Here is a 24,580-nt window from a genome sequence, read left to right on the forward strand (position 1 = left end):
GAATGTTATGGTATTGGAATTGACAGTGTTTATGTGCTCGCCACTAACAGCCTTTGGATGACTTCTGAACCCAACATATGCAGCTGTATGTGACTGGAAGATCTGAAAGCAATTTCAAGTTTGTAAGTTCACTGGAATTCATTTCCAGTTGAATTACTGTTGTATCCTGAGCTGAGTAGCTTTTTAGGATTTGGGCTTGATTATGATCCTCGATTTCTCTCCCATTCCCTCAAAGGACAGCTGTAATTCTCATCAGTTTCTCACATACTGGTACATTAAGACAAGTGTTCTTAGTTTCAGTTGTCTAAAATTTGCTCCATTTATCTATCTTGATGTTTTTTCAGGTAGATGACCGATGAACAGTATTTCCCTAAAATAGAATCATAGAATGGCCTGAGTTGAAAAGGACCACAATGATCATCTAATTTCAACCCCCATGCTATGTCACCAACCACCAGACTAGGCTGCCCAGAGCCACATCCAGCCTGGCCTTGAATGCCTTCAGGGATAGGGCATCCTCAACCTCCTTGGGCAGCCTGTTCCAATGCGTCACCACTCTCTGGGTGAAAAACTTCCTTCTAATATCTAGCCTAAACCTCCCATCTCAGTTTAAGACCATTCCCTCTTGTCCTATCACTATCAACCCATGTAAACAGTCATTTACAAATACTACTAAAATAAATCATGGAGTGGACAACAAGTTGTAAAAGAGTGTATTTTTATGGAATCTGCACAGGTGGAGGATTCCCAACGGTGGGACAGTGCTAACGTGCATGCATCTTAGGCAAGCAAGCGTAGATCTCTTATTTCCCTCTTCTTCATTTAAGAGGAAGGGAAGGTTACACTAAGAAGCCCCACAAGGCTTAATACCTATTACTGAAAGACCAAAGTCTCCTCTGCAATTTTTCTGCATGCTTATCAGTTACTGAGAACTGGAGTGACTTAATCCTTAACCTTCCCGATCAATTTGCAAGAGAGTAGAAGAAATTTTAAGTAGTTACCTATTAGGACTGGACAAAGAAAGAGGGTGGTGTGATGGAAGTTCTGCATATGCTGTCTTAGCTAACCTCTTCATTTTTCTAATCTCTTAACATCCTAGACAGGTTGGTAATAGAGTCAGCGTTCACAGAAACAAGTCACCTCCCTACAAAAACTCTGGTAAGCATGTCATCAAATATGTTAAACTAAGCTGCATCTTGGGATAGACAAGAGACTTCACTATTAAAGTGCTAAAGTGTGTCTGTTGGGAAAGTTGTAGGAATTTTATCATGTTGAAAAAAAATTGTTATATTAAACTGGAAATCACCATTTTCTCATCCATGTATGTTAGCAACATTTAAGTAGAATGAAACTTCCTACTCACCCAGGAAATGTAGTAGGATGTGATAAGGTAAAGCATTTCTTGACTGTGAATGTATCTGTAACACCAGTAGTTCCAGTGCTGTGTGCAAGACTGGGGAAGCTTCATCAAAAGTAGTTCCACCTACTGTTCAGCAAGTAACTGGTAGGCAAGTTGAGGACCTATATGATAATTTGTACCTTCTGTCAATGTTTAAGAAACCTTATTTATGTATTTGTCCGATAGGTAAAGGAAGACAGTAGTGTATTGTGGAAAACTGTTGATTCAGTCAGCTAGGCCCAGGAGAATGTGCAAGTCCATGACCTTGAAATTGAGGGAAAGACTGAATTTACTGAGTCTAGAAAGCTAGCTAATAGGTTCTGTGAGCAAAGTTCAGACTAAGAAATGGATAATTGAAGACCAGGGCTTCCATGGTAACAATCTTTTAAATATTTTTACTCCTCTGTGCAAGGCCATGCAGAAAGAACATGATTAAGGCAGAACAGAGTGTATGAGTAACAGAAATGGCATATTCATTTTAACAGAAATGAAACCAGGTGTCTGATACTTCAAAAAGGTTGAAGCTTTTTAAACAAGACTGAGAGAAAGGTGAAAAATGCAGGGGAGCAGATTTTGGTGTGCTATGAAGAAGTCATAAAAACCACATATCTCCATCTATGGAGTAAAACATAAGCTGGCAGTATGAAAATATGTGGAAGAATGGAAATAAAGGAAAACTATACGTCTTTCTGTAGCTTTAAAATAAGATAGAATAAATAAAATGCTTTGCTTTAAGGAAGATAAGAAACTAAATGAAGTTTAATAGTCATATTAAAAGCGTAACTGAAAAAAAATGTCAGAGGGTGACACTAAGATAAAAGCATATGGGAAAAACAAGCAAGTGGTAGTGTATTCACAGAAGTTTACTATAACACAGACTGATGAAGCAATTATATCAATTAGGCTGATTCCTCAATTACTGAATTATGCAAGCAGAGCAGAATAATAATATCATTAATTGTATTAATTATATTAATATAATTAATTGTATCATTAATAATATGAATATAATATTCATGTTGTATTATTTTGATATAGCAATGTGGTTATTAATGATATTTAATTATAATTAAATAATAAATTAATGGAGGCTAAATAATAAAGACTACACTGCCAATGACTTTACCTGAGTTTGCTGTAGTAGATCAGAAACAATATCAGAAAAACTGTATTTTTTTCTTTTACGTTCATGGAGTAAATGTCGTAAGTACATCCAGTAATAAGACTACAGTTTACAATCCCATCAATGACTGCTTTCAGGAGCAGTATCTCAAGAAGCAGAGTCATTTCCTGACTTATTTCTGATCAGTGCACAGAGTTTCTTTCATATTGTTATCAAGGGGTGTATTGAAACAATAGCAATATTGATGTTAGAGCAGATATCTTTGATGGTGCAGCTGTAGCCAAAGAATCTTAACCATTGTTCTTAACTATAAAAAGGGACGTTACATAAAGAGGAAGCTCTCTATCTGAAGGAAACAAAATTTCGCACGGTGACTATTTCAAAATATTGTGTTGAATTCTCATGGTAAATAGATACTAAAAAGTTGTTTGGATGAACCAAGAAGGTAAACCAGAATATGTAAGTGCAAGAGAAGTTATTAGAAGTAATAACACACTAGTTCTATCACATGGGAAAAACAAAGATAAAAACTCCATCTGGTCAAATGTAAAAATACAGTAAAGGTGTCCAAACAGTATTTTAGAACTTGAAAAGAAAAAAATAAATCTTTTTCTTAAGTTACATCTGTCTAGTCTTGCTTGGTCTTCTGAATCTGAATGAAATATCATGACAGTGATTTTTTCTGATTTACTTAATGTTTGGAAACTATATTAAGGGAGGAAAAATAAATCAAATGGAAAACATTTGAAAAATATTTTTACTGTAAGTGAGATTCAAAGGCACACAGATATTCAACAAATAATAATTTTTAATATAGCCCATCATTCCATGCTGTCAGTGACTATTTTTCATCTGTTACATCAGTATAAACATATTAATTATAATCATCTCAAGATTGTTACATACATTTTCACTGCAAGGTATGCAAACAATCAGCTAGGCCATGTGAATTTCTCTGCCTGCTTCCACAGATTATGCAGCACGGATCCAGCACTTTTAAGTTGATGACATTAGTTTACAATTGAAACTAATATACCATAAAATAATACATATATATAATCACAGCAAATCAAGGCCAGGTAAGATTAAATATAATATGTTAGAGAAGTTTGAAAGGAATTAGAAACTTTTCATCTAGTCATAAGAGTTTGAACTTCCCTGTCTGTTTGAATTTGAATAGCAAGCATTTCCCTATGGGTTCCAAAGCTTCCTGATCACTCTTACTTTTTCTATCAACAACCGGTTTTTCCTCTGGCAGAAAAATGCCACAGCAATGCTAAGCTATTTCTTTTCTTCATCACTGAACTCTCCAGTGCCCAGATAGTGTGTGTGTAGTGTGCCTTTTATTGCATGCCTGAATGCCAACAAATTGTGAAGTCAGTCTTAATGTATTTGTGGTGTTCGTACTATATAATAATACACATCCAGACCAATATAGAATCATAGAATCACAAGGTTGGAAACAACCTATAAGATCATCTAGTCCAACTGTCTCCTCATCACCACTGCCACCACAAGCACTAAACCACATCACACAGCACGTCATCCAGGCACCTCTTGAACACTGCCAGGGACGGTGACTCCACCACCTCCCTGGGCAGCCATTCCAGTGCCTGGCCACTCTCTGAGAGAAATAGTTCTTCCTTATATCCAACCTAAATCTCCTCTAATACAACTTGTGGCCATTACCCCTTGTCCTGCTCATTGCCTGGGAGAAGAGGCCAAATCCCTCTGTTATATAAAAGCTTTAATGAAGATAATGTTCCATGAAGATGCTGTATGCAAACTGTAAAATAGTTCTCACTTGCCTGAGTTGACATGTAATTTTCTTTTACTTTACAGTTTATTTATAATGACAAAAGAATTTAGGGAAGGTTAAAATGATGCAGATGGTCTTTCTACTAACTATTATAGTTTTGCACTCTATCCCCTCTTTCAGCCTCACACAAATAATCTTCTTGCATGTAAATAAATATCCTTTACATAAAAAGAGAAGTTCCAATGACTGATGTGGTCTGATTTTTTTTCAAAAAAAATGTGTATTGTATGAGCATCAGTGGTGCAAATTTGTTCACAAGACTTCAGCAGTTCTTAACTTGGACTTGAAAAGGAATTTTGAATGCTAAGCTTTTCCTCTCTGCTGAAAGTATAGTTACAAACAGTCCAAAGATATAAAATGATAGCAATTGTATAATTGTCAATAGAATTGTAGTTATTTATTGTATTAGCAAACTAAAGCAGTTTTATATTTAAAATTTTGCTTTCCAATTGTTTGCTATTGATTGCTATATGACAGAAAGACAAAGTACTTTATTAATACAGAATAATCATAATTATCTAATCATAGAATGGTTTGGGTCAGAGGAATGTTAGAGGTCATCTGGTTCCAACCCCCTGCTATGGGCAGGGACACCTCCCTCCACACCAGGTTGCTCACATCCCCATCCAGCCTGGCCTGCAATGCCTCCAGAGTGGGGGCATCCACAGCCTCATTGGTCAGCCTGTTCTAGTGTCTCACCACCCCTCACAGTGAAGAATTTCTTCTTAATATCTAGTCTAAATTTACCCTCTTCCAGTTTAAAGCCATTTCCCCTTGTCCTGTATAGTGACATAGTGACATATAGTATATCACTGTATGGTGATATGCCTTTATAAAAAATACCTCCCCAGCTTTCCTGTAGGCCCTCTTCAGGTACTGGAAGGCCACTGTAAGATCCTGGAGCCTTTTCTTCATGCTGAAGAGCCCTAACTCTCTCAGCCTACCCTGTAAGGGAGGTGCTCCAGCCCTCTGATCATCACTCCTCTGGACCTGCTCCACCAGCTCCATGTTCTTGTGCTGAGAGCACCATAACTCAGCACAGTACTCCAAGTGGAATCTCAGGAAAGCAGAGTAAAGGAGCAGAATGCCCTCCCTCTAAGCACTTAATATTCATGAAGAAAACAGATTTTTGTGACCAAAACTACTGAAAATGTATTTTTACTTTTTTCCAATTCAATTTAAAAAAGAAAAACATCAAAAACGCTTATTTCAATTAAAATAGTATTTTCTCTTCAGTAATCATATACATAACTAATTCCTGAAAATAACATGATTAACTCATGATTGCTCTCCCAAGCAGGCTTCTGGTAAGCCTGCAAATTCAAAACACTATCTTCATTAAATATCCCTGAGCTAGCAGAATAGCTTTTGAACTTAAGGCCCAAACTGACCTAAAGGCAACAGTAACATTAGTGATGGGCAGTCTTTCAATATTTAGATACTAATATTAAAAAAATCCTGGATTCCTGGGCCCCTGTCATGGAAATCACAGAGACTAGTCTCCAAATCTTAGCTTCATAAAAAAATGGAATAGGTCCACGGTGATGTTCTTTCATGGCTACATGTTTCCAGAAAGCAGTCTTAGTATCAAAGTGTGAAGAATTCACAGCTATTTCATCAGCAGCTTAAACATGTGCTCCAACAGGTATGAATTTTGTGTGCTACATGCAGCATTTTCAAGTATCAGACTTCCCCAGACACCCAAGAGATCTCTCCATGTAGAGCTTTTTCCTTTCAGTCCAGCTTCTTAAAACAGCTCTAGGCCATAAAGGAATTTTTCTTTGATTTCTACAAACAAACCTAAGGTTATTCTATGTAATTTTGTCTCTTGAAAGTCAGTAATACCATCCATTATAAAACTCAGAGTTGTTGATTCCTCCAGAAAAGGACATCCAAAGTATAAATTTTTATAGCATTTCACCTTTAACTGCTTGTTACTAGGCCACTAATTCTCTTAGAAATCATGAAACATTATATTAATTAGAAAAGTTGTATGTATTTCAGAGCAGGCTGTTGCCTAGGCCAACACTGTCCTTTCGTTAGGACTAAAGCATTTTCCAGCAGTACCAATGCTCGGGAACAATTGAACCATTTTTTGTCAAGAAAAAATAATTTGTGCAGGGACCAAAACTGCACTGGGAGATGTCCCCTGTGGAATTTCTGAAGGGCTGAAAGCAATCACAAAACTCATAGTTTTTTGGTGAAATGCATAATGGATTTTAACCTTGCCTCATTAAACACCAGTACATAATAGATTATGCATAAAACCCTCCACTCACACAATATACATTTTACGACAGGGTGAAAACAGAATTGAGGAAAACAGGAATCAAGAAAATCCCATCTTCCTGTTAAATGCTTCTGGAAATCATTCCTGCAATTAATTTGACCAAATGCTTATGTCTAAAGTGTGTAGGTGTGAGGAGATGCAAGTCATCCCAGGCACTCTTTATTCCTCTTTTTATGCAGAAAAGATGATCACATTTCAGGTGCAGTTCATTGCATGTCTAACATATACATCTAAAATAATTCAGATACATAATTCCTAGCAGGAGTGGATTTATCTCATTGACCATAAAAAGAATCCGAGTTGTCTGGCTCAGATAGTGAAGTCTAAATTGTTGGTATTTCATGGAGAAATGAATCCCAACCTCAGAGACCACTGTGGTGAGACTGACATAAGAACATGAAGATCTGAGAATTAATTTATTCTTTATCAGATTTTGTTTCTACTGAGAAATTTATCCTGAGGATGTAGGAAACAGGCACACAAGGAAAAGCTTAAGTGCTCCACCTAAAGACTTTTTGAAAGCTCAGCTAACTTCATGAGATGGTGCAGTTTCTGAAGAGAGATCGCTTTTCCTTCAGCCCTATTGAAATAACCCTTTAAGTATTCTTGGAAGGTGATTTTTTTTTTTTCCTTCTTAAAACAACAAGCAGTCTGTCTTGTGAAGGAAATTTCTGTTACTACACAATTTCTGTAGCTTTCTTCTGCCTTGTTTCTTGTTATACTGACATTTACCATGTGTGGACTAACGGAAACAATAAGAAACTCAGAGGATCCCCAGTGTTAGGATATTGGACTGTTGCATGATACTGTATCTGAGCAAAAACTACAAGTTATTTCTCTGAGTACATCTGTTTTTATCAGAAGTTAGCAGTTAGTGCATTCTATGGTGTAAGTTACAATTTTCAAGAGAGATTTATTTGAACATGGGGGAAAAAAAGCTTTTCTAAGTATTTTGTGAAGTCCATCATATGCGTAATTGTCCCAGTTTGTCTCGGTTGACAGAGAATTGTAAATTAGACTTATAATTGGAAACTGCTTCTGTGTTAGTGACTTGATATGTTATATAGTGGTTAGCTGGACAATAGCAAAAAATATATATATATATAATCTGGTAGTTTTAAGCAAATGTAGTTCACACAGTGGGTATGAATGCCATCTTGTAAATCTGCATTGTTGTGCAGTAATGTTAGTATAAATTATTTCAGAATCTGTTATTCTCCACTAATAAGTCATTATGCCATCTTCAGTATTTTGCACACAAGAAAACATTCGCCTCCACAGTATCATGAGCAACTGTGACTGATAACAGCAACAAATTAAGGAGACCATTGCTGTAGCGTAGTTACATTATGAACTGCTGATGATCAAATCTCATTTTTGTTATGAATAAACAGCAAATTATAACTTTTGAAATATTTTTGAATGTAAATGCAGAAATAAGATGAACGCTGCATTTGTACAAACAGAGCTTAGGCTTCTGTTTACTTGTAAACTTATTTTCTCTGGTTTGTAGCTTGATAGGAAGCTACAGAAACAAACAAACAAACAAAAAAAAAGATGTGTTTCCAAGGATGGGGGTCAGTATCAAGAGCCACATGCTTGTCACAGACACAGGATGATTCTACAGGAGACCTGAAGGAACCCTTTCCGTGACTTAAGAGAAATTCAGCAGCAGAACAGGATGTAATTTAATCACATTCTGAAAACTCTATGCAGAGCAAAATGATCTAATTCCCAGGGGGAAGTTCTGACTAGAGATGAGACCTCGTGTGGAACCTATCTGTTGAAGGCACTCTCATCTGGGAACATTACTTAGCTACTTTTGGACGTATAATACTTGTGGATATACCTAGCTCATAGGAAGTACTTAAAATACCTATTTTCTTTTTGATTTGCATGGTTGTTTGTTGTGAGTTTTTCTGGTGTTTTTTGTGTGTTTTTTTTTTTTTCTTCATTTTATAGCAGTGGAAATGAGACAGATGTTACCCATTACTGTTCTTGATAAGCAGCTTCAGCTGCTGAGATTTTTTTTCTTGTGTCTGAAGTGCAAGTTTTAAGGAATGGTTTGAATTCTTGGTGATCTCTGTGCTGGAGAAGTGGAAATTATTGAAAATCCCTATGTTTTAAAGAAGTACAATTTGGTAAGATTTATTTAAATTCAGAAAATGCTTCTTTTCGATTTGTAATATAAAGTGGGAATTGTATAAGTACCGTAAGTAACATTTTTACTGATGATATATCTGTATGAGTATATGAAAAATTAATAATTGTTTCCTTTCTATTATAAAGAACCATTTTGTTTCTTTACATACAGATTATGAATTCTGTCATTCCACTGTTATACAGCTAAGTTTTGCAACAGAAGGAATGCTTTATTTTTCACTGAGTAGAGGAAAGAATATGTAGAATTCTTGAAGCTGCACTTGGCAAGGCACCTCTATCAAGTCTAGAAGTATTTTTACACTGTAGTAATTTTGTTCTATGTGTTGTAGATGTGTCCCTATTAAAACTTTTGTGCAGGAAGAATCAGACTATTACGAAAAATTGGAGGGAATTGTTAACATACTATATAGGATAAAATAAACTTAAGCCTCCTGAAAATAATAATTGACACAGTTCATGTATTGAAGCATTACATTGACTATACCAAAAAGTTATGATTGTAATTTGAATGAGATATGATGAAAATATTTTCCAGCTAAAATCGTAAGAGTTTGTAGTACAATTAAATATTTATATTTTCCTTGTTTTTTACACACGTATATTTTATTTAACTCTAATAACTAAGCAGTCTCTTCTTTTTTCTTTACATAGCAGATGGTACGTGAACAATACACTACAACAACACCAGGCACTAGCCTAGAGAGGCCAAAGAATGAATATGTCTACAAAATTGGAATTTATGGTTGGAGAAAGCGTTGCCTCTACCTGTTTGTTCTACTCCTGCTAATCATCCTAGTTGTGAATTTTTCTTTGACAATTTGGATTCTTAAAGTGATGTGGTTTTCTCCAGTAAGTGTCCTTATTAATTTTCCATTATTTTCATATTCTCCTTTTTCTCCTGCCTCATCACTCCCCTTATTTCACATGCACTTTGGCTTCTTTGTGTGCAATACGTGGTTCTTCTTTCTTCCTTCCCAAGTGTAATTTGTATTTGGCCGATATATACATATGAATGCATACTTACATTCTGTCTTTGAGTATACATATCTGTAATGTCTGTATTAGTAATAACCACTTAAATTATTGAGGTTGTTGGTAACTTATATATAACTTATATAGCAGGTTCTAACACTATGAAAAAGAACATATTTTACTGTTGTCTCACAGTCTCTGTTTAGTTTATATTTTATAAATACATGAGCTGTAAATTTTCTCTCATATGCTGGAATTCACTAGCGCTAAAAGATTGCTTATAGGTGCTGGTTATTTCTTAATTTCCTTCTCCTATTTATCAGCATCCAACATTTGGCAATTTATTTAACCAATTAAATAAAGCTCAGAGGTAATTAATACTACTTCATGCCTGAGGCTAAGCAGATGTGTTATTCGGGAATAACTGTAATATTTTTCCACTGTCATATATGTATTAATATTTAAAATGTAATTTTATGTGTAGTTGATTGAAGAGTAACTTTCGAAAGTCTGCAAGATGTAGCTTTAGTCAGAATGCAATAAAATGCATCAGTGAATATTGAAGCTGAGCTGATTTGTCCCTAACATGCAGTTATGATGCATAGATGATATGAATAGATCTGCTACTAGAAAAACAATAATAGTGAATCCTTCCAGCTCTGCCCCTGCTGTTGAAGAAAGAGTGTTGTGAAGAAAATTTCCATTATCTATCGTTATTGCGCCTCTGTCTCTAAATGAAGGGCATTTTATCTTCTTAGAAGCATTTCTATACTCTACATTCTCTTGCTATAAAGAAAGTAGGTTAATTTTAAGTGCTACTTACGGACCCATTACTGCTGCTTGAGTTCCCCTCTAGTGTCTTCCCCCACATAAATTCTTTTCAGCTCTGTTACTGCCATACAGATTACAGTGTGGAACATCTTAGGTCACATATAATTTTTCTGTTAGGCAGTTCATATGGAAGATGAGCACTTAGTGCCTGCACATCGTGAATCACAAAGTACATGAATAGTTGTTAAAATAGTTTTCTACGTGGCTGAGATTTATATTTTTAATCAGATTTTAAATTTATTTTCTGTTGCTTTGGATTCTTTATCTGAAACTGGGTATTCTCCAGCATAGTCAGGACTAACAGAACAGCATCAGAAGACCCACTTACAGGAACCACTATTTCCTACTAGGTACCTGTGAAGAAGGCACCAAATGTGTCAAACTTTTGAATGTTCTTATGCCATGGCAACAAGAGCAGTTAATACCAGCTCAAGTAGGGCAGGTTTACATTCATCTGATGGATGGACTATGCATGCCGTGGCTATAAAGTTCTTCCTAATTCTCCATTTAAGAATCTGTAATCCTGGCATACAACTTGTGAAATAGTGACTCAAAGCCTAGAAGTGTGATGGAATTATCGTAGTCCTTTCCGCTATGTCTAAGGAAATACTGTTTATAAAAATCGAGGGTGACAACCACAGAAGTTAACAATACAATGATCAAATGCTTTTTCTGGTGGAAATAAATGTTAGGGCTCCAAGTTTTGGTTAACTGTTTGAAAAAGAGAGGTAACGGTATATCGTCAGAATATGATTTTTGTGGTTCTTGAGTTCCACCCTTGTAAACTATTTACCATTAGGAAATCAGTTGATTAATAAATACCTTCCTTATCCATTTAAACATTTCCATTATTGTGAAGAGGTAGAATGTACCTGTGAAATATTATTCCTATGTAGTCATCAGTTATTTGGCAAACATTCATCTCTTAGATCTGGTGATACTTGTATATTTGTTAATTACGTATTCCAAGTATACTATGTAGAGACTATGCTATTTATTATGCTTTATTATAATAATAGGAATTTTATTTTTAGCAAATACTTTAGAATTACTCGGTCCTAATTTTAAAAAATGCACTGAGATGTCATCTTCATTAAAAATATCAGAATATTAATTATTAGTAAAATTTTAACAACTGCTTCTCTGTAAAATAATGGGAGAACAAAAAAGCAGTATTCTTTCTCAGGTTGATAAACATATTTAGAAAAAAAAGCATAGTGAGTATATACAAATATATATTTTATAATATACTTTAGATTTAGAGAAACAAGATGCTGTGTTCACTGATAAAAAAAACAATAATTGTGAACAGAATTTCATCAGGCTCTGGGCTGTGAGAGCACGTTGCTGGCCCATATCCAGTTTCCCATCCAGCAGTACTCCCAGGTACTTTTTTTTTGGCAGGGCTGCACTCAATCCTTTCATCCCCCAGCTTGTATTGGTAATGGATGTTGCCTTGACTGAGGAGCAAGACCTTGCACTTGGATTTATTGCTTGGGCCTACTGTTTGAGCCTGTCTGGGTCTCTTTGGATGGCATTCCATACCTCTGGTGTGCGAACCACACCCTACAGCTTGGTGTCATCAGCAAATTTGTTGAGGGTGCACTCGACCCCACTGTCAGTGTCACTGATGAAGATACTAAAGAGTATTGGGCCCAGCACTGACCCCTGGGGGTAACCACTCATCACTGATCTCCATCCTGACACTGAGACATTGGCCACCATTTTCTGGGCTCAATCCTGTAGCCAGTTCTTTGTCCACTGAACAATCCACCTATCAAATCCATGTATTTCCAATATGGAGAGAAGGATGTTGTGGGGTACCATGTCAAAGGCCTTACTGAAGTCCAGATAGATGATATCAGTGACTCTTCCCTTGTCCAGTGATGCAGTTACACCATCACAAAAGGACATTAGATTGGTCAAGCAGGATTTGCCCTTGGTGAAGCCATACTGGCTCTCCTGTAAGTACTACCAAACAAGCTAAGCCGATAAGGGTGAACATGAATTAGACACAGATGTGTTGCAGGATTAATAGATCGTAATTTCCCTGTAGAAATTCAGAACAATGATGAAAGACTGAGATTTTTCTGAGCTTCATTGTTTGAGAGGCCTTCAGAGTTAAGTAAGCATGACTGAATTGAATTACATTCCATTTGATGAAATCTATGCTGAAAAGGAACTACCTGAAGATAGAATGTAACCCTTTTTCTCGTAGTGCTCCATTTACATAGTATATGAGCATCTCCATATTTGTAAGTATCAGATATGACTCATCCATGTTTTCATTTGCTCTTGTGGAGTTTGGGTGGACAGGACCTGAAGTTATTCAGGGGAATAAGGGAAGAAAAGTATTGATTCAGTAGTTTTAGGGAATTCAAGACTGAATAATTATGTCTATAGTATGGTGAATAAAGTGAAATAGAAAATCATTCTGCATGAAACTTAGAACGCTTGAAAAAAATTGAGAGATTTCTTTGTTGTTATTTTGGAGTTTTTTGCCCCCTGTATATAATAGATCAAAATGGTGCATGAAATAGAAATTTCAGATTCCACTTTTTATGTTTTGAGGCTTTCTGAGTGCTAAAGGGGAATGCTATCCAAAAAGCTTAGAGATGAAAAATCCGAAGGAATTTGGGACTGCAGCAGGAACTAAGGGTTAGGAGCCCTGTGAGAAATTCTGAAGTGTATAATAGTTCTGAAAAGGAGGAATACTAACAGCCCTCACAAGGACGAACATGGCCAGATGAAAGCAGTCAGGATTTCTAGATGGTGTCCAGGATAATTTCTGAATATAGATACTGGCTGAGTCAACTAAAGGTGACACACAGTAGTCTGCTGCTCATGAACAAGGTAGATGTATGGGGATGTGGTAATCAGTAGGAGTGTTTTTTAAATGGTGGAATTTAAGATCCTGAAGGCAATGAGGAAGGAGTATAGCAGAATACAGATTCTGGACTTCAGTTGTGCTGATCTGGTTTATCTTTGGACCTGACATATGGAATCCCAAGGGTAGAGGATTTGAAGGATAAAATTAGTCATGAAAACTTACTGGTGGCTAAGGACAGTATGCAGGAACAATCTATCCTGACACTCAAGAAGATAAGCTGCCTGGTTTATCTACAGAGTGTAGCTGTGATGGTATTCCAATGCAAAAAGCAGTATGGAAGAACTGACAGAATGGACAGGCTCCCAAGAGGAAATATAGAAATGTTGTCTGGGCAAGGAAATGTGTCAGGCTTCCTGTGTCAGCAAAGACAAAGCTTGGCTTTAGTTGAGACTTAAAAGGGACATTAAGAGCTTGTTTTCTTACTTTAGTAGTAGAAGGCTGAATAGGTAAACTGCGTGTCCACTACCAAATGAGACGGGTAAATTAGTGACCATGGACGCAGACAAGGCTGAGGTATTCCTTGCTTTCTTTACCTCAGTCTTCACCAAGTTCTTCCAGGACTTCCCCTTTAGCTCTCAGAGCTTGGCCTACGCAACTCAGTGGGACCAGAAGGTCCAATTGGATTCAGAGAGAACTGTATGATCCCTTGCAAAATCACTCTCTGTCATGTTTGAAGTGTTAAGGAAACTGGGGAGATGTTTGCTGACTGGGCAAAAGCAAGTGTTGCACTTGTCTGCCAAAAAACAAAAGCCAACAGGGCAGTTTGAGGAATTACAAGTTGCTCAGTCCCGCTTCAGTTCCTTGGAAAATAATGGAGCACATGTGCTTGGAAGACATTTCAAGGTCCATGAAGGAGAAGTGGGTAACTGAGGACAGTCAGCATGGATTTACTTAGGGTTAATGCTGACTATTCAGTGTCATTACAGTCTGTGATAAAATGTCTGGGTTTATAGGTGAGGAGAGGGTACTGGATGTCCTTACGTGACTTCAGCAAGGCTTTTGGCATTCTCCCACAATGTTTTTGTGTCCTAGTTGTCCATATGATGGCTGGGCAACCAGATGGGTAAAAAAATTGGCTGCACAGTAAGGCCTATGCAGTACTACACTGTATTCTACATGGAAACCTACATGGAGGCCTATAATGAATGTTGCAAGGATCTATCTTGAGACTGTTCCTATTTAACATCTTTATCATGACTTAGAAGAGGTAAAAGAATGTATACTCATCAAGTTGGCAGATGACACCAAGTTGTAGATTCCAATCAGTGCTTTCAGAACTAGGGGTGATGTCCAGAGGAGCCTAGAGGGGTTACAGGAATGGTCTGACATTATAACGTTCAGGAAAAGCAAACAGAAGGTTCTGATCTTGGAAAGAATGAGTCCCAACCTGAGGCAGCTCCATGAGAAAAGCCCTGGAGGTTGGTGGGCCACAAGCTGAGCGTGAGCCAGTAACCACCATAGCAACAAAGCCAACGGGTCCCAGGCTGTGTGAACAGGGACAGAGGGAGAGACCAAGGAAAGTGATTATCTACCTTTACTTAGCACTAATTACAGCAGACATATAATAGTGCCCCTCCTGTTTTGAGTGATATTTACAAACTGATTTTTTTTTAGTAGTTTTGTCTTGTGTCTTATCTGATGTTGCCATTAACCTTTCTTATGCTTCTGAAGAACAATAAATAAGTGCTTCACTGGAAAATGTATTTTAGTTTCCTCTTTCACGCTGTTTATTTTAATTGATAAAAATGATTGTGTAGTTTTAAAAAATGATTCACTAACTTTCAGCTTATAACATGCTAATTTTAAAGCATCACTAGATGCTGTCATATGAGATTAAAGTTCATTCTTGTAAACACTATCAAATCATAAAATGCTTAACTAGAAAAATACTGAATATATGACATGTAAGAATATTTTATACTCTCCTAGCTCTTTTCCAAGTCCTTACTGTGGTATAGCCTATAGGACTGGGCATCTTTCAGTCTTTCTAATTAAAGTTTTTAATTTATAGAGAATCATTGCATTTTATTGGACTAGAGATAACGCACAGTTTAACTATCAGATGATTATGTTACTCACTTTGGAGACAGATTTGAGTTGTAGCTTCTGCTCTAGTTAATATTTAATGAATTTATATGAAGAACAATCTAGAAAATGAAAACATGAGATTAAATGTACTAAAACTTTAGGTTAGATGATATAGATCTCTGGAAGAAGATATGAGAACAGATTTTCCCGGGGAAAAGAGGAATTAAAATCTGGAAGAGTAACATCCCAGTTAAGTTCTGCAACCACATGTTCTTATGTAAACAGTCATCACTGCCACTCTTTATCCCTAGAGACTTTACTCCTAAGATGATCATTTTCAGTGATGGCCAGATTTAATTGCAAGGATATTAAGATGTCTAGATCTGTTGCACAAATGAGTAAGACTTTTGAGGGTCTATTACTTGAAATTAGATTCTCAAATTTTATGAATATCTACATATTAATAATAATTAATGAATAATAACTGACCAACATACCAGCTCTGTGTTGACTTGACTCCAGAAGGCTGCGTGACTGGGAAACAGTTTGGAAAATTGGACAGTGTTGAGCTAATCTGAATAATATTGTATACAATACTTGTAGCTTTATAGAGATTAGCTGCTTAACAGGAGGTATTAACAAGAACTATTTGGCTTCTTAGTTTGTTAAGTAACTGATATGATTTAATAGCTATAATCTTTTTATAATCTTTTGCTTGCATTGCTGCAGACCTGTGATTTCTGTGATGGGTGTTTTTGTTTGTTTGTTTGTTTGTTTGTTTTTTTATCTTTTCACATTTTACTTTCCATTATCTTTATATTCCTTAGGTAAAACAACGCTCATGATGCTGATTTTATATTTTCTCATGAATATAATCATCTTCAGCTGCCCTACCCCATTGTAACATATAGAATTGTTAGTCAGTTCCTCAGAACTTCACCTTTAATAGTGATCACTGTTGAATTTATAGATTGTTATCATACTGCTCTCAAACTCAAGTATGAAAAATACACCTGAGCAGAGGATCACCATCTCTAATGTAACAGAACATCTTTTTCAGAAACCACAAGTTAATTCAATTATGAAATCAGGCAGACAGGTCTTCAGAGCTTTATCTTCACTGTGAGTTAAACATGACCTGAATCTGCACTCAATATAATGTTCTTCTGCCATCCATGTTAAACATGATCTGAGTCTGGGTCGCTAATGAGGAGAAAGTCAAGACCGAATACTAAGCCTTACAGCAATCTGTGATCACCTTATGGCAGCAGCCAACTGTATATGGATGCCAAGCACTCAAGATGCAGTTCATCAAGATGTATTCTGATCGTGGCTCTTGCCCTGTTTATTGCAGGGGATTTGAACCAGATGATCTTTAAAGGTTCCTTGCAACTCAAACGACTATGATCTATGATTCTAAATTTTAACCTGCTCTTGTATCTTCGCTTCAGGTAGACATACTGACATAGACAATGGGAATTGGGAAGATCTCTGTATTTGTTGACTAGAGAGGGGTCTTCCACTTTGCTAATCTTTTTTAGTTCTCATGTGCAATTAATATTCCCTGTAGACAAAGTATTAAATTTGATCTTTTAAATTATTTTGTGAAGTTTTCCATAAGGCAATGTCAATTTATTTACATTCATTTGTATGAGGAAATATTGAAGAGGTAACTTTATACCAAGCAAGTTAACTAGCTTTATATATGCATTAGGTGGTAGATAACGGTACAGGTCTAGATCACAGGATCATAGAATCATAGAATGGTTTGGCTTAGAAGGGACCCAAAAGATCATCAAGTTCTAACTGCTCTGCCACAGGCAGGGCCACCAACCTTTTATATATATTTGTATATATATTTATATATATATTTGTATAACATTTGTATAACATTTTTAACATTGGAAGATGCAGTAATTCTCCTCTGGTGTGCCTACTGTGATTTCACACTCTCACTGTCTATGACTATTTTGAGTAGTAGCAGTCGTAGTTTGAAAGACATTAACTTACTATGTAATTAAATAATTATTTGAACAACTATTTAACCACTTTATAAGTTCAGGCACTAAAGAAGGAAAAGATTGCTTAAGGAAATTTGAAAAATATGAAACTAATAATGTGATGAAGAAAGGTGATTTTTTTCAACTGGAAATCAAATAACACTCTCTGACAGCGTGACTTACTAGACTGTACAATAGCATGTCCTATTAAATTGTGGGTGACCAATCATTTGGAACATTTAAAACCAGACTAGACAGCAATAAAAGTGTATGATAAAGAACAGTCGTTCACAGCAAGAGTTTTCCTTCACTAAAAAGACATCTGCTAATGAACCTGTACAGCTTTCCTATGCACTTCATCATTAAAAATGTATGCTTCACTGAATTAGTTGCCATTTTGAAGATGCTACATTTTTAATAGTCAAGTAAAATAAAAAATATTTAATTATTCACCAATCCTAATCCTATTTTTTACTGAAGACTTCTCATATCGGAACACCAATATTCTGTAGTTTCCACTCTGAACCATCCTGAAGAGTTCTATTTTTCCATTTTTCAATTAAGTTAGATATAATTTGCTCCAACTGGATCACAGTTATTCTCATTGTCTTTATCAGATAGTGAATATCTAATTGTTTTATGGAAAAAATAATAGCTGAAAAAAATGTGGGAACTACATACTCCAGAAAATCAGTTATCCAAGAAATTTGAACTTCTCTGTAGTGTGATCTGTGGTTTTGATTAATCTAAATTATATTACAAATCAGATCGTTAGTATGTAAAATGTATGAAAGAATAGTTGCTAAAATAAAAATAAATCTAAGTTTACAATTATTGGATTAATTCATAATACTGATTAAGGTTTTTTAAAACGCTGATTTTAGTGTACGTGCAAATTTACAAGCAAGTGAAATCATGAGAGCTTTATTTCAAATGCTGATGCTGCTTTGCTAATTTTAAGTTACAAATTTAAATGACATTTTGACAAACCCTCTGCCAAAGGAATAGCAGAAGTTCTGGTCTCTTGGCCTGGCATATCTTCTTTGCTGTGTCATGATGCAATTAGTAACTTCTAATATGCAACTACTTTTTTCTTACGTGTATATTTGCTCCCAAGAGCAATTGGAGATATTCTGCTGTAGGAAATAGTAATGATGGCACTTAGAATTCATGGAGCTCACGAGTGACATAAGTCCATGAAACTTTATATGTGGGTTTTTTTTCCTAGTTCTGTCAGCTGACTTCGTTACAGAGGTTACCTTTCTTGAAGTCTTCTTATGTATCTTTAGATAGTCATATACTCAACAACACTGTTACAGAGATTCACAGAATCAGTGAAGATTTACAGTAACATTTCTCAGAATAACGAGAGATGATGCAGAATGATTGAGGTAGAAGACACTGATGAAAACAAAATATTGGATCAGGGACTTCCAGAGAACCTCCATTGGAATAAAGCCATTGAAGCACGTAGCAGCACACATCTACTCTCCACTCAACCTAAAGTGTCAAACCCAACATACTGAAATAGCTGTGAGGTGGAGAAATTGGACAAACTGTTAAATTTCTATGCTCTGCATACAAGTGATTTCATGCACGAAATCCTGCCATCAGATCAGAATCTGTAGTGCTTGGCACAGGGGGGCCTCCATCAAGACTGGGACCTGTTTGCACCAAAAGATTAGAAAAGAGCAATGGATATTATCTAACAATCAGTTTTCCACATAAGTATTCCCATTTGGTAAGGTTTGAATTAGAAATCCATTTACCTAACTATAGAGATCTGCCTGCGGGACAATTTCAGTAGTATTAATAACGAACCATACTTCTGGGATTCCATTGATTCTCTCTCTTATTCTCAATAGAAACTCTGTAATTTACAGGTGGGTTTTTTTGGTGTTTTTTTGGTGTTTTTTTTTTTTTTTTTTTTTTTAAGAGGATGAGTATGTAGGAAACAAAGAACAGAATGTATCATTCTTCAGAATCATACAGTAGCCTTTGGCTAAATTGTAATTTATTTTTCCCTGATTCAAATTAAAAAGAACAGTGGTTCTTTTTATCAGTTCTTTTTAACCACTTTTTAACAGTGGTTTCCGTGATACCTTTACATGTCTTTGAAGATGTTTTGAGTGTAATAAAGATTTTACTAGTAGCCTTACTACTGTTTTTACAAATCCCCAAATCCACCACTCCTCCAGTTTGTTCCACTCAAGCTTTCCAATTGCTTGTTTGCTTGCTTTAAGAAATCTACCTGTCATGCCCACAGAAATAAATGAAAAACCTTTATGTTCTTGGCTTTTCAAAGTTCAGTACGAGATCTTCACACCTTGTTCTTCATTAATTAACTAACATTTACATTACCCGTTTCATCCATTTTTTCGAAGTCTGATTATTTGTCCTCCACTTTTAGTACAGATAACATCTCTCTACATAAGCTGTGTACATCTTGCAATGTTCTCATATATTTGAAAGAAATTTCTTTTTCTATAGCTTTTAAAATTTCTTCCAGTTGAAAAGCTGGTCTGTCCTTCGTTGCCTGCTCAAACAAAATGATTCTGAGAATTCATATTTCTCCACTCTTAAAATAGCCTCATATGTGCCTATTTACTACACTTTTCTAAATATTTATTTCTTTATATATGTGGTTGTAGGGAAAATGTATTCAATAATGTATAAATATAATTTAATTAATATAGAGTTAGGATGTAAACAAAGTTCTCATTAACTGTGTTGGGAAATATGTCATGAAGCTTTCCCTTTACTTTCTATTTTAAAATGTTGGCTTCACAAGTACAAAACATTCATGTGCTTTTCAAAGTTTTCTTAATTCATCTCTATCCAAAATTGAAAAAATAAGGCATCATATCTTTGAAAATGTGTGATCAGATCATAGCTACAGAGTAGGGCAAGGATTTGTACCACTTGTGGAAAAAAATTCTAAATATAACTAAAAGAGAATTGCAAAAAGCTCTCATCATTTTCAACTTCATACTTAATTTCTTCATCATTACTATTATTTATTAGACGTATAGTATAATTAATTTATACAATATACATATTAAGCTATTGTGTTATTAATTCATAGCATTTAGCTGTATTAATGCCACTATGGTAAAGGAAGTATTACTGTCAGTTCCACACCAGGATTTACTATGATGCACTGTATGGAAAATTGAAAAAGAAGTAGATTCCCATTGTGCTCTGTAGGAACGACAGCAATTTTCTTATCAATAATGTCATTGGAGAACCATTATAGAAGGTGATTTTATTTTTATATCAAAAATACCTGTATGGGTTGGGTTGTTATTAGAGATTAATTATTTATAATTGCAGTCATTACCACTTAATATGAGTATATAATTTTAAAATCTTCATCATAGCTGGAAGACAAAGCATGAGAAAATATGTAATTCATTCATTTCACACAGACTTCTTCAGCAGGGCTTCTTGAGAGATGTGTCTTTGTCCTTTTCTCATCTCACATTTTTGTCATCCTGACTATTTAGACAGCAAATTCTGTCAGGCTGGAGATGTCTGACACTGTGTACTTACAGAAGGTGCTGAGACCCAAAGATGATTTGTCCCCTAGTACAAATGATAGGATTACATTATTGAATAAATCCAGAGTCTCTGTAATCACATACACCATGCAAATATCCCTTATTCACCAGAGATACTCAAGAAATGTATTATTCAGAAAAAAAAAATCCTTTTGCCAAGCTTTACGAATAGGAGAAATCTAATTCCTTTTCTTTGGCTAAGCTGCATGATTGTAAATGTTACAATTACAGATTAATTAGATGATTTATAACAAACTCCATTCCTGAATAAATATGCATAACAGCAGCATGTATTTCTAAAGTTGACTAAACCAGTCACAGAGAATATAATGCCAAATGTAATGGGATTTTTATTAGCAATTATCCAGCTTTGAATCTGAAGTAGAGAAAGAGCTTGGTCCTTGCTAAAAAAGAAAATGAAGCTGGATGTGAAGCTGTTTTGAGAAGCTGGTTTTTTCCTCTTGAGCAGTACTTGTTATAGTTAAAATATTGATTTCAGAAGGACTGCTATTCTGTATGTCACGACAGAAAATTACCTGAAAGTACCTTGAAACTCTGCATCATAAATATTAACTGTATTTTATAAAAGGAATCTCATCAAAGGTAAAAAAAATGTTTCCAGCATCTTCCATAGCCATTTCCTTACAAAATTCTTGAGCTCTGAATGGCCATCTACTTTTCTAGATTGTGGAATATTACCAGCTCTTATTCTAAGCACATCTGAAAGTTGTGTTTCAAGCTTTATCCAACTCTTTGTGGTTCAGGTGGGATTAACTTCTGTACCAGGAATGCTTGCTGTTGCTAACTGCTCTGATTTGACCAATATTCTTGACAGAAAAGGTTCCATTATTGTCTGAGAACAAAAGTTGGATAACCTTTTCCATCTGAGCTCAGGAAACAGAGTCCTTGCAAAAGAAAATGAGATGAGGCATCAGTAATGTTGTTATACCAAGCACGTACTTAGCACGAAAATAGATATTGTAAGTCAAACAGAGAGTTTCATCAGATTCATTACCAATCCTGTTTTTGCAGATTGCTCTTTAACAATCTCTACCCACAGCCCTATTATCTCAATGAAACAGTGCACTCTTGTTTGCAAAGCAAGTTCTCTAAATAGTAATAGCTGCAAGAAATACTGCAGTGAAAGCTGGATCTATAAAGCCATTAATTGAGCTACCTTTGGGGCACAACAAACGGTGTTTCAGTTTGAACTTGCCAAGGTCTTTCCCTGGGTTGACCTAAACATACAATATAAGTATTCAGTAAGTAAGAAAAAGTATTTACCTGCATGGAAATACTGCATCTAATCTACTCTGGAGTGAATATTGTTATTGGCAACTAAAGTATGTGTGGACTTTTTGTTCAGAAAATGTGGAATACTCAGGAAGCTGAACTGAATCCTGAGACAGGAAATACTTAAATTTGAGATGAGTGTGTGTTAAAACAAATGATTTTACTGTTTCAGCCATCCGAAAATGTGGATGTGCTTTTCTTTCCAGTATTCGATTTTTTCCCAAAATTGGAAAACATGCTTTTTTTTTTTTTTTTTTTTTTTTTTTTTTTTTTTTTTTTGTACATCTCTTAACTGATAGATAGACCACAAGTTTATTTTCCTTTACTTAGAAGAGTGTGAGAGTAACAGACTGAGTAGGTGCAGAAGCTGTAATGATATGATACAATTAGAGTAGTGGTTATTGCAATATAGTGAATACATGTATATCAGTTTGTGTGTTGGAAGGAAAATGCAGGTTAAAGTTACTGATTGAATTTAGATGTCTAGAAACACGATAAACTGAATGAATGAAAGTTCCTTATCCCTCATCTCATTTCTAAAGGCTGCGTGCCTTCAATAGGAGATTTCTATATTATTACATTGGCTTGGAAAATAAATCCTGAACGTACAGTTGATTCTCTTCTGAATCTTTAAGCAATAGTCTGCATGATTCTCAGCTGAGCAAGTCATTATGAGTGCAAGAGCCCTGGAGTTACAATTGCTTGTTTCTACTTTTGATACTCCCAAAGTTACATGCATCTCTTTACATGCGACTTTCTTGGTCATAGAATCATAAAATGCTTTGGGTTGGAAGGAACCTTAAAGATCCAACCCCCAGCAATATGCAGAGACATCTACTAGATCAGGTTATCCAAAGCCTGACTTTGAACACCTCCAGGGATGGAACATCCACAGCTTCTCCAGGCAGCCTGTTCCAGTGTCTCACCATCCTCATAGTGAAGAATTCCTTCCTGATGTCTAATATGAATTTATGCTCCTTTAGTTTAAAACCATTACCTTTCTACTGGTACTACAGTCCTTGATAGAGTCTCTCCCCATACTTCCTCCAGCCCCCTTCAGTATCGAAAGCTGGGTATAAATGTCACCCCAAAGACTTCTCTAAGCTAAACAAATCCAAGTTTCTCTGTCTTTCTTCATAGGAGAAGTGCTGCAGTCCTCTTGATCATCTTTGTGACCCTCCTCTGGACACACTCTAACACATCGATTTCTTTATTATCCTTCAGGCCCCAGATGTGGATGCAGTCCTGCAGGTGGGTCTTCACAAACCAGAGCAGATATCGGAGAATTACCTCCCTCGCCTTGCTAGTCGTGCTTCTTTTGATGCAGCTCTGACTTTCTAGCTGCAAGGGCACAATGCTGCTTCACGTCAAGGTTTTGCTCCACCAGTACCTCCCAGCCCTTCTCCACTGGACTGCTCTTTATCCACTCATCTTCCAGCCTGTATTCATGTATTAGGATTGCCCTGACCCATATACCCTTGCACACTGGGCTACATGAGGTTCACATAGGCATTGAACCTCTGGAACCTGTCAAGTTCCCTCTGATTGGCATCCTCCCCCTCCAGTATGCTGAGTACTAGATACACAGCTTGGTATTATTTGCAGATTTGCTTCCACTCAATTCCACTCAATGTGGAAAATGGGTGCACTCAATTCCACAGTCCATGTCACTAAGGAAGATGCAAATAGGGTTGGTCCCAACATCCAACTCATGGGGAACACCACACATAATTGATCTCTCCCCAGACATCAAGCTATTGACCACAGACCTTTGAGTGCAACCATTCTGCAATTCCTTACTCATCAACTTATACATCTGTCAAATGCATGTCTCATCATTTTAGAGATAAGGATGTCATGTGGGACAGCATCAAATACTTTGCACAACTCCAAGAGGACATCAGTTGCTCTTTCCTTACCCACCAGTGACCATCAGCTAGAGCAACAGATTCTACCATGACAGCAACTCAGTGAGAGAAGGTGACTGCATCATGCTTTGAGAAGACAGTCCTTTTTGTGCGAGCCATACCAATCCAGCCAAATTTACCTTATTAAGTCATTTCTGCACTTTAGTAAAGGCAGACATCTGTTGGCAGAAGAGGGACATACCACCAGGCCCATCAGGAGTCTTTTGGATCTTTTTGGTCTTGAGGGACTCAATCCTTTACTATCCTTTGGAAGAAATGGAAGGACTTTTCCACATCTTGTGGAC

General features: G+C 36.1%; 1 protein-coding gene across 14 annotated transcripts in view; it reads left to right on the forward strand.

The window, feature by feature from the left end:
- SGCG (sarcoglycan gamma) overlaps positions 1-24,580 on the forward strand; it is a 115,401-nt gene that overhangs the window by 48,747 nt on the left and 42,074 nt on the right. For 3 of the 14 annotated variants that reach the window (XM_052669098.1, XM_052669124.1, XM_052669183.1), the window contains 3 exons: positions 1,100-1,158; positions 8,594-8,772; positions 9,446-9,643. In XM_052669098.1, the coding sequence (XP_052525058.1) occupies positions 9,449-9,643 (195 nt within the window). In that variant the 5' untranslated portion in view covers positions 1,100-1,158; positions 8,594-8,772; positions 9,446-9,448. The remainder of the gene's footprint in view (positions 1-1,099; positions 1,159-8,593; positions 8,773-9,445; positions 9,644-24,580) is intronic. The other 11 variants (XM_052669149.1, XM_052669083.1, XM_052669088.1 and 8 more) reach the window with 6 other exon arrangements.

The sequence above is a fragment of the Tympanuchus pallidicinctus genome, unplaced genomic scaffold (genome assembly GCF_026119805.1).
Source record: "Tympanuchus pallidicinctus isolate F22 unplaced genomic scaffold, pur_lepc_1.0 scaffold11, whole genome shotgun sequence".
NCBI classification, from domain to species: Eukaryota; Metazoa; Chordata; class Aves; order Galliformes; family Phasianidae; genus Tympanuchus; species Tympanuchus pallidicinctus.